This window comes from Galeopterus variegatus, unplaced genomic scaffold, assembly GCF_000696425.1.
Source record: "Galeopterus variegatus unplaced genomic scaffold, G_variegatus-3.0.2 Scaffold103, whole genome shotgun sequence".
Taxonomy (NCBI): domain Eukaryota; kingdom Metazoa; phylum Chordata; class Mammalia; order Dermoptera; family Cynocephalidae; genus Galeopterus; species Galeopterus variegatus.
Window position 1 is genome coordinate 290,038 of NW_007726214.1, and position 12,832 is coordinate 302,869.

The 12,832-nt window shown below is 38.8% G+C and overlaps 1 protein-coding gene across 3 annotated transcripts in view; it reads right to left on the reverse strand.

Annotated features, from left to right (window-relative positions):
* The window catches only part of SETDB1 (SET domain, bifurcated 1), a 35,819-nt gene extending 26,594 nt beyond the window's left edge, over nucleotides 1-9,225 (reverse strand). For 2 of the 3 annotated variants that reach the window (XM_008584492.1, XM_008584501.1), the window contains exons 1-2: nucleotides 8,957-9,223; nucleotides 7,207-7,358 (exon numbers count right to left, since the gene is read on the reverse strand). In XM_008584492.1, coding sequence (XP_008582714.1) covers nucleotides 7,207-7,358; nucleotides 8,957-9,216 — 412 coding nt within the window. In that variant the 5' untranslated portion in view covers nucleotides 9,217-9,223. Of the gene's footprint in view, nucleotides 1-7,206; nucleotides 7,359-8,956 lie in introns of all 3 variants that reach the window. The other variant, XM_008584499.1, reaches the window with a different exon arrangement.
* Nucleotides 9,226-12,832: the final 3,607 nt, after the last annotated feature.

A 12,832-nucleotide genomic window follows, 5' to 3' on the forward strand; every position in this document is an offset into this window, starting at 1 on the left:
GAATTACAGCTAAAACACTTTCAAATTTGATGAAAAACTTGAATCTACAGGTCCAAGAATTCAATGAACCTCAAGTAGAATAAATACAGAGAGAAGTATACCTAGACACATCCTAGTCAAACTACTTGCAAGACAAAAAGAAAATCTTAAAAACAGTAAGACAAAAATTACAGGGTACAAAAATATAATTTCATCTGACTTTCCATCAAAAATAGTGAAGGCTAGGGCCGGCCCAGTGGCGCACTGCTACAGTACGCCGCTTGGGAGTGCGGCGACGCTCCCGCCGAGGGTTCGGATCCCACATACAGACCGGCCGCTCACTGGCTGAGCGAGGTGCGGGTGCAACACCGAGGGTTGTGATCCCGTTGCCGGTCCCGGTCCAGTACGGGCGCGACACTGAGGGTTGCGATCCGTTGCCGGTCACGAAAAAAGACAAAAAGGAAAAAAAAAAAATAGTGAAGGCTAGAAGGCACTCCAATGGCGTATTTGAAGTGCTGAAAGAAAACTGTCAATCAAGAATTCTATATCCCAAGGCCGGCCCGTGGCTCACTTGGTAGAGTGCGGTGCTCATAACACCAAGGCCACAGGTTCGGATCCTATATATGGATGGCCGGTTTGCTCACTAGCTAAGCATGGTGCTGACAACACTGAGCCAAGGGTTGAGATCCCCTTACCAGTCATCTTTAAAAAAAAAAAAAAAGAATTCTATATCCCAGATTGACAAAGACTAAGAGAATTCACTGTTAGCATGAGTGCACCACAAGAAATATACATATATATATATATTTTGGTGGCTGGCTGGTACAGGGCCACAAGAAATATTAAAGGAAATCCAAAGGATGTCACTAGATAGTAACTCATCCACCAGAAGGAAGGAAGAGAAACAGAAATGGTAAACACTTGGGTAAATATATATATTTCCTCTTTTCTTCTCTTACCGTCTTTAAACATAAGATTGCTTAAAGAAGAAATTATAACACTAAATTGCTGGCTTTAAACATATGTGGATGTGATATTTGACAACAGTACCACACAGGAAGAGTAAAAGTAGAAACTATGCCAGTTTAAAGCTGCTATATTTTACCAGAATTAAGTCAATATTAACTTGTAATAGATTATGATTAATTAAAGGTGCAACCACTTAGTAAAAAGCTAAAAAAAAAAGAGGAATTAAAATGATTTACTGAAACATTTGTTTGATACAAAGAAGGCAATAAAGAAGGAACAGATGAATATGAAAGACATGAGACACAGTGGGAAAAAAGAGCAAAATGGCAGATGTAAGTCTACCCCTTTGAATTCATATTAACTATTAAAGGACTTAACACCGTAATTGAAAGGCAGATTGTGCAAATGGAGTTAATAATTAAAAAAAAGATAAGATGCAACTATATGAGGGTACTTCAAAAAGTTCATGGAAAAATGGAACTAAAAGATAATACGAATTTTTCCATGAACTTTGTGAAGACCCCTTATATACTGTCTACAAGAGACACACCAAATTCAAAGAGAAAAACAGGTTGAAAGTAAAAGAACAGAAAAAGATTCACCATGCATAGTAACCATAACAGAAATGTAAAAGAAAGATAATACGAATTTTTCCATGAACTTTGTGAAGACCCCTTATATACTGTCTACAAGAGATACACCAAATTCAAAGAGAAAAACAGGTTGAAAGTAAAAGAACAGAAAAAGATTCACCATGCATAGTAACCATAACAGAAATGTAAAAATTATGTTAGTATCAGAAAAAGCAGACTTTAAAACAGGAATGTTATTACAGACAAGAACGGTATTTTATAATGATAAAAAGGTTCATATATCAGGAAGATAAAAGAATTACAAACAATTATAACAATGGAGCCTGAAAACACACGAAGCAAAGACTGTCAGAACTAAAAGAAACAGACAATTTAACAATTTTAGTTGAAGATTTCAAAACTCCTTTCCAACTGTTAGAACAAGCAGACAGAAAATCAATGAGGACATAGAAGACTTGAACACTATCAGCCAACTTAACCTAACCAACATTTATAGAATACTAAATCCAACAGCAGCAGAATAGAAATTCTTTTCAAGCACACATGGAACATTCTCAAGTATAGAAAATATTGAGAAAATATATGGCCTAATGGCCATAATAAAAATTTAAATAAATTTGAAAGGACTGAAATCATACAAAGAATGCTCTCTGACCACAATTAAATTAAAAATTAACAACAGAAAGAAATCTGGAAAATCCCCAAATATTTAGAAAATTTCTAAATAATCCATTGGTCAAAGAAAAACCACAAGAGAAATTTAAAATGAGGCCAAGTTGAATGAAAATGAAAAGACAACATATATATATTTAAGAGATGCAGTAAAATGATGCTTAAAGGAAATTTATAGCTTTAAATGCTTATATTAGAAAGGACAAAAGGTCTAAAATCAACAAGGTAAGCTTCTGCTTTAAGAAGCTAGAAAAAGAACAAATCAAACCCATGTAATCAGAAGGAAGAAAATAATAAAGATGAGATTAGAAATCAATAAAACACAAAACAGTAGAGAAAATAAATCAATGAATCCAAAAACTAGTTCTTTGAAAAACAGCAACAAAACTGATAAACCTCAGCTAGTCTAACCAATGGGGAAAAAACCTCCCAAAAACAAAGATCCAAAAAACCAATATTATGAATGAAAGAAGGAACATCACTACAGAACGTAGAAAAATTAAAAGGATCACGGGGTGGAGGAAAATGTAGGAGAACACATATTAAAGATGGAGTCACTGCTGTTATACAGGATTGAGATGGTGTCAGTAAGAATGCAGCAAAAAAACTGTGTCAGCAAGAATTTGCAAGGCTTTACCACAAACCACAGACTCCCTATGGGGTTGCCTAGGAGACGGGGAGGGATGGGAAGGGTTTACAGCTGGCTAAAACATATATAATGCATACTTGCAGAGAATAAAGTTGCTTAGTGCATGCGCTAAGTCCCGGATCTTTGTGTCCGGTTTCTGGTTGCCCACCTCCCTAGGTGGCAGTCCCAATCTCAGGTGCGTCCTGAGAAACTCAACTCACTGCACTCTCTTGGCAGGGTAGGGACTCCTGGCAGAGGCTACGTGTAGTCCTGCCTCCTGAGACACCCATGGCCAAGAGAAACGTGCAACGGGGAATACCATGAACAACTTTATGCCAATAAATGAGACAACTCAGATGAAATGGACAAGTTCCTAGAAAGACACAAATTACCAAAACTAACTGGAGAGGAAACAGAAAATCTAATAGATATATATCAGGTAAAGAAAATTAATTAGTGATTAAAAACTTTCCCACAATAAATCCAATGTGGTATCTTGGATTAGTAAGAATAGTAAAAGTAGAATAGTAAAAGTCCAAGGACTGAATAAGTCTGGAGTTTAGATAAAAGTAATGCATTCCCCACACTGACCAGCTGCCAAAAAAAAAGAGTAACGTACCAATGTTTGCTTCTTGGTTTTGACAAACGTACCATGATAATATGACATATTAACACGAGGAGAAACTGAATGAAAGGTATGCAGGAACCCTCTGTATTAGCTTTTCAGTTTTTCTGTAAATCTAAAATTATTCCAAAATAAAAAGTTTATTTTAAAAAATCTATTCACTTATAAAGAAAAAATAAAGAAAAAAAAAATCTTTCCACAAAGAAAAGTCCAGGCCATAATAGCCTCACTGCTGAGTTCATCAAACATTTAAGGAAGAAATAATATCATTTCACACAAACTCAGAGGAGGGAACACTTCCCAATTCATCTTATAATGCCCACATTGCCCTGATACAAAACAAAAAAAGACATCACAATAGAACTATAAACCAAAAGCCCTTTGTGAACACAGATGCAAAAATTCTTAACAAAATATTCCAAATCCAATTGAGCAACGTATGAAAATAATTATATATCAAGACCAAGGGTGGTTTATTCCAGGAATATAATGGTTTAAATCCAAAAAACAATTATTGTGATAACCCTATGCTTGATTCCCACTGAACTGTTGAGGGTGGGAAATTCTACTATGGTAATTGAAAGGTGGGGTGTTGAAGAGGTGATTAGACTATAGGATCATGCCATAGTGAATGGATTAATAACGGTCGTCAGGGGTATGGTTCTGAGGGCTTTAAAAGAAGAGCATATGAGGTTAGTCTCTGTCTGCTCTGCCATTTTTTGCCATGTCACTGTCACCACCACTGAGACCCTCACCAGACGTGTTCCCTGGACTGTGGATTTCCCAGCCTCAGAAACCATAAGCAATAAATTTAATTTTCTTTATAAACCACCCAGTTCCAAGTATTTTGTTATAAGTGACAGAAATGGACTAATATACCCTATTAATAGAATAAAGGACAAAAGCCATATAATCATATGAGGATGATACAGAAAAAGCAGCTGACAAAATCCAAAATCAAATGCAGCTATGATAAGAACTCTTAGTAAACCAGAAATAGAAGGGACTTCCCTCAACCTGATAAAGGGCATCTATAAAAACGTACAGCTAACATCATAATTAATCATTAAAGACCAAATGCCTTCATGCTAAGATCAGGAACAAAGAAAACATATCTGTTCTCAAAATTTTATTGAACGTTATACTGGAGGTTCTAGTGAGTACAAGACAAGAAAAAGAAAAGATATACAGATTAGAAAGGAAGAAATAAAACTGACCTTATTTGTATAATTTAGTTTTAGAAAATTCTAATGAATCAACTAAAAGTTTCTAGAACTAATAAGTGAACTTAATAAGGTCACAGGCTACAAGACTAATACATAAAAATTAACTGTATTTTTATATACTAGCAACAAACAATGCTAAAATGAAATTAAGAAAATAATCCCCAAATAATCCCACTCACATTAGCACTAAAAATACTAAGGAATAAATTTAATTAAAAAGTGCAAGACTTGGGCCAGCCCGTGGCTCACTCGGGAGAATGCGGTGCTGATAACACCAAGGCCCCGGGTTCGGATCCCACATAGGGATGGCCGGTTCGCTCACTGGCTGAGCGTGGTGCTGACAACACCAAGTCAAGGGTTAAGATCCCCTTACCGGTCATCTTTAAAAAAAAAAAAAAGTGCAAGACTAGAAAATATTGCTGAGAGAAATTAAAGACCTAAATTAATGGAGAGATATACCATGTTCATGGATTAGAAGAACCAATGTTGTTAAAAAGGCCACACTCCCCAGATTGATCTCTAGATTCAATAGTCCCTATTAAAAATCCTAGCAATTGGGCCGGCTCGTGGCTCACTCGGGAGAGTGCGGTGCTGATAACACCAAGGCCCCGGGTTCGGATCCCATATAGGGATGGCCGGTCAGCTCACTGGGTGAGCGTGGTGCTGACAACACCAAGTCAAGGGTAAAGATCCCCTTACCGGTCATCTTTTTAAAAAAAAAAAAAATCCTAGCAATTTATTTTTTGGTAGAAACTGACAAGCTGATCCTAAAATTTGTATGGAATATATATGAAATACAAATAGATTTCTCCAAATTTATTGCACTAACTGATTTCAATACTTATCATAAAGCTACAGTAATTACAACAGTATGGTGCTGGTATAAAGACAGATATTTAGATCAATATGACAGAATAGAACACAGAAATAAACTCTCTTACTGACTGGTTGGTTGATTTTTGATGAAAAGACCAAAAGGATAGTCTTTTCAACAGATGGTGGTGGAACAACTGGATAGCCATAGCAAGACAACCCTCAACCCTTACCTTAAGAACTTTTACTCTTCAAAAGAAACCATTAAGGAAATAAAAAGACCAGCTACATCTGAGAGAAAATATTTATACAATAAATATGATAAATGAATTGTACCAATAGTATATGTCATCTAAGTCAGTATGAAAAAGACAATTCAAATTTTTTAGAAAGGCAAATGACTTGGGCCGACCCTGTGGCACACTCGGGAGAGTGCGGCACTGGGAGCGCCGAGGCTGCAGGTTCAGATCCTATATAGGAATGGCCAGTGCACTCACTGGCTGAGCGCGGTGCGGGCGACACCACGCCAAGGGTTACGATCCCCTTACCGGTCACATTAAAAAAAAAAAAAAAAAAAAAAAAGGCAAATGACTTGAATAGGTATTTCCCCAAAGAACATGCATAAACAGCAAATAAGTACATGAAAAGATGCTCAACGTCACTAGTCATTAGGGAAATGCAAACTACAACAACAATATAATACCACCATACACCAACTATAATGGCAAATATAAAAAACTAACAATACCAACTACTGACAAGGATGCAGAGAAACTGGAATGCTTACTTTTCTAGTGAGAATGTAAAATGGTATAACCACTTTGCAAAACAGTCTGGAAGTCTCTCAAAAAGTCAAACATATACTTACCATAAGACCTAGCAATTCCACTCCTTGATGAAATACCCAAGAAAAATGAAACATAATGCCCATACAAAGACTTATACATAAATGTTCACAGCAGCATTACTCGTAATAGGCAAAACTAGAAATAATCCAAATGTTTATCAATTTGGGAGTAGATCAAAACACATAGTATAGCCATATAATTGAATATTATTCACCAAAAAAAAGACCAAACTAACTACAGATACATGCAACACACGGATGAGCTTCAAAAATATTAACTGACAGAAGCCAGACACAAAAGATTACATATTGTATGACTCTATTTATATGAAATTTCTAGAAAAAGCAAAACTATAGAGAAAGAATGCAGATCAGTGGTTGTTGGGGGTGAAAATGGAGATGGATGGCAAATAGGCATGAGATAACTTTTTGGGGTGATGCAAAGTGTTCTAAAGTTGGATTACTCAAATCACACACTTACAATGGATACATGTATGTTAACGTAAATAATACTTTAGTAAAACTATTAAACAATTAGAAAAAAAACAAAAGCCCAAACTATTGTTTTGGTATACATACACTGGTGCTAATGTTACCTATAAAGGAAAGCAAGGGAATTCAGAATAGAGGTTACACAGAAAGGGGAAAGGAGGGTAAAGTAATTAAGGTGTAGCATATAAGGGGTATCTATGATACTAACAATGCTGCATTTTTTTCTGTAATAGCAAAGTCAGGCAGTTTGGAATATGGAGTTGGTGACAATTTTTCCTCTTTTCTATGATCTTGTATCTGTTCATCTTCCAGTGTTTCAACTTCAATCCTGAGACTTTCCTATCCAAAGCCTCATCCCTTACCTGAATCAATACTGAGGACATCATCATCTTCATCAGGAATCTCAATTATTTCTGTAGGCTGGGATGCTTCATCCTCAGAGCTACTGTCCCGGTATTGTAGTCCCAGCTTGGAATAGAAGTCCTTCACCAAAGACTCACAATTAGTCACTGCCCTAATATTGGAACACATGTAGAAAAGGTCAAAGCCAGCTGAGGTAGAGATGTAGGAACCATTAGCATTTTTTTTTTTTTTAAAGATGACTGGTAAGGGGATCTTAACCCTTGATTTGGTGTTGTCAGCACCATGCTCTCCCAAGTGAGCTAACTGGCCATCCCTATATAGGATCTGAACCTGTGGCCTTGGTGTTATCAGCACCACACTCTCCCAAGTGAGCCATGGGCTGGCCCCAACATTCATATATATTTAAGTATAGACTGTACTTAAATTACATGGGCCATATTCCAAAGTGTCTCTGTTTAGAAGTTAGAATGCTTTTCCTATAGAAAAATGTTTTAAATAGTGGGTTGATTTCAAGGCTATTTCTTCAAAAATCCAAAATAAGCCCAAAGTACAGCACTTTCAACCTTACCTCATTATTCACCTTGTTACTTGAAAATGTATTCTAAGTGACAACTAGGGCACCAGAAACAAATCTGAGAGTTTAGAAACTTATTAATGCTCCATGGTTACATAAGACAGCAACTCTTTATAATCCTCACTCTTTGGATGATCTTAGTAGGGAAATAAAGCAATTGTTCTAAACTACTAGAGTACAGGACTTAGACTCCCCTACTGCTGATCATATATTAGCCTCTGATAGATGAAAATTCTCCATATGGGTGATTGTGAGGTCATATTTTTGACCATAAACTTTGAAGAGTAAGGTTATGCACATCTGTACTTTGTACAGTATAAAGTACTTGGTACAATGTCAAGAACAATTACATTCTTTTTCTTTCTTTTTTTTTTTTTTAAAGATGACCGAGGCTGGGGCCGGCCTGTGGCTTGCTCGGGAGAGTGCGGTGCTGATAACACCAAGGCCACGGGTTCGGATCCCATATGGGGATGGCCGGTTCGCTCACTGGGTGAGCGTGGTGCTGACAACACCAAGTCAGGGGTTAAGATCCCCTTACCGGTCATCCTTTTGAAAAAAAATAAATAAATAAATAAAAATAAAATAAAATAAAGATGACCGAGGCTGGCCCGTGGCTCACTCGGTAGAGTGCGGTGCTGATAATACCAAGGCCACGGGTTCGGATCCTATATAGGGATGGCTGGTTAGCTCACTTGGGAGAGCGTAGTGCTGGCAACACCAAGTCAATGGTTAAGATCCCCCTACCGGTCCTCTTTTTTTTTTTTTTAAAGATGACCGGTAAGGGGATCTTAACCGTTGACTTGGTGTTGCCAGCACTACGCTCTCCCAAGTGAGCTAACCAGCCATCCCTATATAGGGATGGCTGGTTAGCTCACTTGGGAGAGCGTAGTGCTGGCAACACCAAGTCAACGGTTAAGATCCCCTTACCGGTCATCTTTAAAAAAAAAAAAAAGATGACCGGTAAGGGGATCTTAACCATTGACTTGGTGTTGCCAGCACTACGCTCTCCCAAGTGAGCTAACCAGCCATCCCTATATAGGGATGCGAACCTGTGGCATTGGTGTTATCAGCACCACACTATCCCAAGTGAGCCACGGGCCCAGCCCAAGAACAATTATATTCTAAAAATGTCTGCCAGTGAAGAGATTTCCTTCTATTTCCCACGCAGTCCTCACCTGGATGCATCATCAAAGAGCTGGTCAACATGAGCCACCTCAGATTCTTTCTGTATTACCCATGTCTCCAACTCTGCTAGCTGCTTCTTGCGTTGCTGTACACATTCCATCTTTTCCAGTTCTTCATCGATGTACTGCCGAAGTTCCTCCATAGAGATACCCAGCTCCTCAACCACGGTCTGTTGCAGCTCTGCTATATCTTCAGACTCCACCATAGCTGTTGCTGCATCCAAACCAATGCACCCAGGGAGGGAGGACATGCTTTTGTCCTCTGTGTGGAACAGAAAAGTAAAATTACTTTAGAGTTATTATAACCACAATTGACAAAGAATTTAAGTCCCCTAATAAAAATTCATTCCTACTCTGCTCCCTGTTACTCAAATAGTCTGTGTTCTCTCTCCTCATTCCCCAGAATCTGATGCTGAGATTTTGTAGAGTTCTCATCTTCTGCTGTAGACTAACAGGCCTGAATAGGATTTAAGTTTAAGAAGGCATGGAGAACATTCATTATGCAACAGAGAGCTACTGAAAATAATGTTTTAGGAAACTGAAGAGAAAAAATCTACAATCTTTTTCTAAGAGACAAAGAAATTTCTGTAATCTAATGAATTCCTTATTTGACTAAGGAGATAAATCTTTGCCTATGTTATGCCTAATTTGAATACCCCCCCGTCCCCCCGCAACCACACCTGGGGAGGGAGTTGACCTATATTCAATAATTCAGTGTTTTTTCTTTCATTATTTGTTCCCCTTAATCCTTTATTCCATGTGGAAATTTATTTTTAAAACGTTTTCAATATTTAAAAAAAAAAAAAAAAAAAAAAAAAAGAACAAAACGTTTACAATATTTAAACACACAAAAACTGTAGCAAAAAGTTTCCCCAAAGTAAAGGGAAGTAAAGCAATCTGGGAATAAAAAGTGGCCACCTAATATCCACAATCCAAATAACCCACACATTCATGTTAAATGCTTTTTTGATTAAACGGTTAAAGAGAAGCTGATGCCAGAATGCCGTGCGACCTGATGCCAGTTCTCAGCGCCTCCATTTTTCTTTGCCAGACACCGGCCCACTCCCGTCCTACCCATTATAAGGGTGCGTCCAACTCCTACGCAAACCCGGCTCAGCCCCGCCCACGCTCCTCTCTCAGGGAAGACTTCCTTCCCACCCTCGTCCGACCTCATCCCACAAGCAAAATATCCCAGATAAGCCCTTGGTCTCCAAATACCTCAACTGATAGTACTCCCCACACCTCCCTGCTTCCAGCTACAACGGCTCTGTTTCATCAACCAGACTCCAGACTCACAACTCAAGGGTCGGCCTCGACTGGAAAGAGCGAAACCGAAGGGAAAAGGGAGCAAGGGGAGAGAAAGCAAAAGAGACACCCGGAAGCAAACCTCTAGTGTCGTTCCGGTCACCGCGACGGTAGCCTGATGGGGTCAAATCCAGTTGCTGGACGCCTCTCGGAGGCGACCAAAACTAAGGTGACTACGCATGCGTTAAGGCAGGGCCTTCCAGGGCACACGTGAAAAGCAACTGACAAGACAAAGTAGGCGTGGTCAGGAGTATATCACAGAAGCTCCGCCTTTTCCACCATCCCCCACTAGTCGCCGCAATGCTACGTTTATTGTGTGAAGACTTAGTCGGCAGACAGTCTTAGGTTTAGATTTTACTTGATTTTGTTTTTATGTTAAAATTGTAAAGGATATCAAAGGATAACAAGACGGAGGCTATTAAGTTGTAATAAGAAAAACGTGACAGGGCCGGCCCGTGGCTCACTCGGGAGAGTGCGGTGCTGATAACACCAAGGCCCCGGGTTCGGATCCCATATAGGGATGGCCGGTTCGCTCACTGGCTGAGCGTGGTGCTGACAACACCAAGTCAAGGGTTAAGATCCCCTTACCGGTCATCTTTTAGAAAAAAAAAAAAAAAGAAAGAAAAACGTGACAATATCCTCTTCTTCCCCATCACTTACCACCCCACTCCTTTGAGGTAAAACAGTTTAGCTTTCTAGGCTTGTACCTACAAGTTTATGTTCTGTATATAGATTTTTTGTTTTGTTTTAACATGTGGGCATCCCGAGGGCCGGCCCGTGGCTCACTCGGTAGAGTGCGGTGCTGATAACATGTGGGCATCCCCTGAAGTCAAAAAAGACAAAACTTGTCTTTTTGACAGCTGCACAATACTTCAGAGTATGGCTAAACCATATTTAGAAATTGTTTTTAGTTTTTAGCCACTAAAAATAATGCAACAATAAAAATTAACATCCTTTTGAAGTACTGCTTTGTTTCTGTAAAACTGATTCTCCAAGTGGAATCTGAGTAAAAAGAAACGCACTTTTTTTTTTCATTTAAATAGAATCTCCTGTCAAATTACTTTTCCTAAATGATGTAACAATTATTACTCCTACTAGCAAATCTCTGAAATTTTCTCCACACCCTCATTAGGATTGGATGTTAATTATTTCATTTTTAAGAATTTGATATGTGTGAAAGTAGTATCTATATCAAGATAGACTAGATTATGTTGTGGAAACTCCAAAATCTGAGTAGCTTAAAACAGAAGGTGTATTTCTTGCTCACATTGCATAGTCATCTCTAGAAGGTTGACAGTGGAACTCTGCTCATGATAGCTACTCAGGAGCCCAAACTGATGAGTAGTCATGCCAGAGATAGAGAATGGTAGAGGGGCTCACACAGACAAAGTGACTCAGGTCACTTTCATTTACAACTCAGTGGCCTGAGTGAATCACAAGTTCACCCAATCACAAGGGGGCCAGGAAGAGCAGTCATGTTTTATCTCTGGAAGACCCTCCTTCCAGAACCTGATGTATGTGATGAACCAGCACTATTGACTATCATAGTATCTCAGCATTGCTTTGATTTGTTCAGCTGTTTTTACACTAAGTGTGCTACCTGTTCAATCTAAGCACCTAGTTTAATAACAAAGTATTAAACAGAACCTGAACCGGTATGTAAGGCTGGAAACAGGGCCCAAGCAGCCAGGACTATCAAGTTCTTGAAATCCTCCCCTCCTGACCACATTTTCACCTGTGCTCATTTCACCTGCCCAGCAGTCTCCTGGGACCACGCTAAGTATCTATTTCCAATTGTTAAGACATCAGGAATTGAGGTACAGAGAAGTGAAGGGTTCCTCTAGATATCTGAAGTTTAGCATGTTCCAAACTCATCTCATCATGATATCATCTTCTAACCTGAGCTAGAAATTTAAAACCTATTACCTTCTATAAACACACACACACAATATTTATTGGGTGCTTACCACTAAAAGGCACTGTTCTAAGCACTTTACAGTTATTAATTCGTTTAATCCTCACAATAATCCTATAAGGTAAGAACTATTATTAGTCTCTTTTTTATAGATGAGGAAACTGAGGTGCAGAATTACATAAATTCCCCAAAGCCACACAGCTAAAAAGTGGTAGAGCCAGGCAGTTTAGCTGTACAGCTGGTGGTCTTGAACCATTATTCAATATAGCTTGTTTATCCTAATTTGGAAATGCTTATTATATCTTTTCTCTCTCTCTCTCTCTCTCTCTCTCTCTTTTTTTTTTTTTTCCTATTGTACTACCTTTGTTGAGCTTTTATTACTTACCAGGACAAAATAAGCTCCAAATTGGTAGGCTTATTGTAGATCAGTCCTACATGGGGTTCTAAAGTACAGTTCTGGGCTGAGCCCGTGGCGCACTCTGGAGAGTGCGGCACTGGGAGAGCAGGAGCGCTCCCGCTGCGGGTTCGGATCCTATATAGGGATGACCCGTGCGCTCACAGCGCTCACTGGCTGAGCGCGGTGCGGCCGGTCTCAGCGCGGTGCGGCCGGTCTCAAAAAGGACAAAAAAATAAATAAATAAAGTACA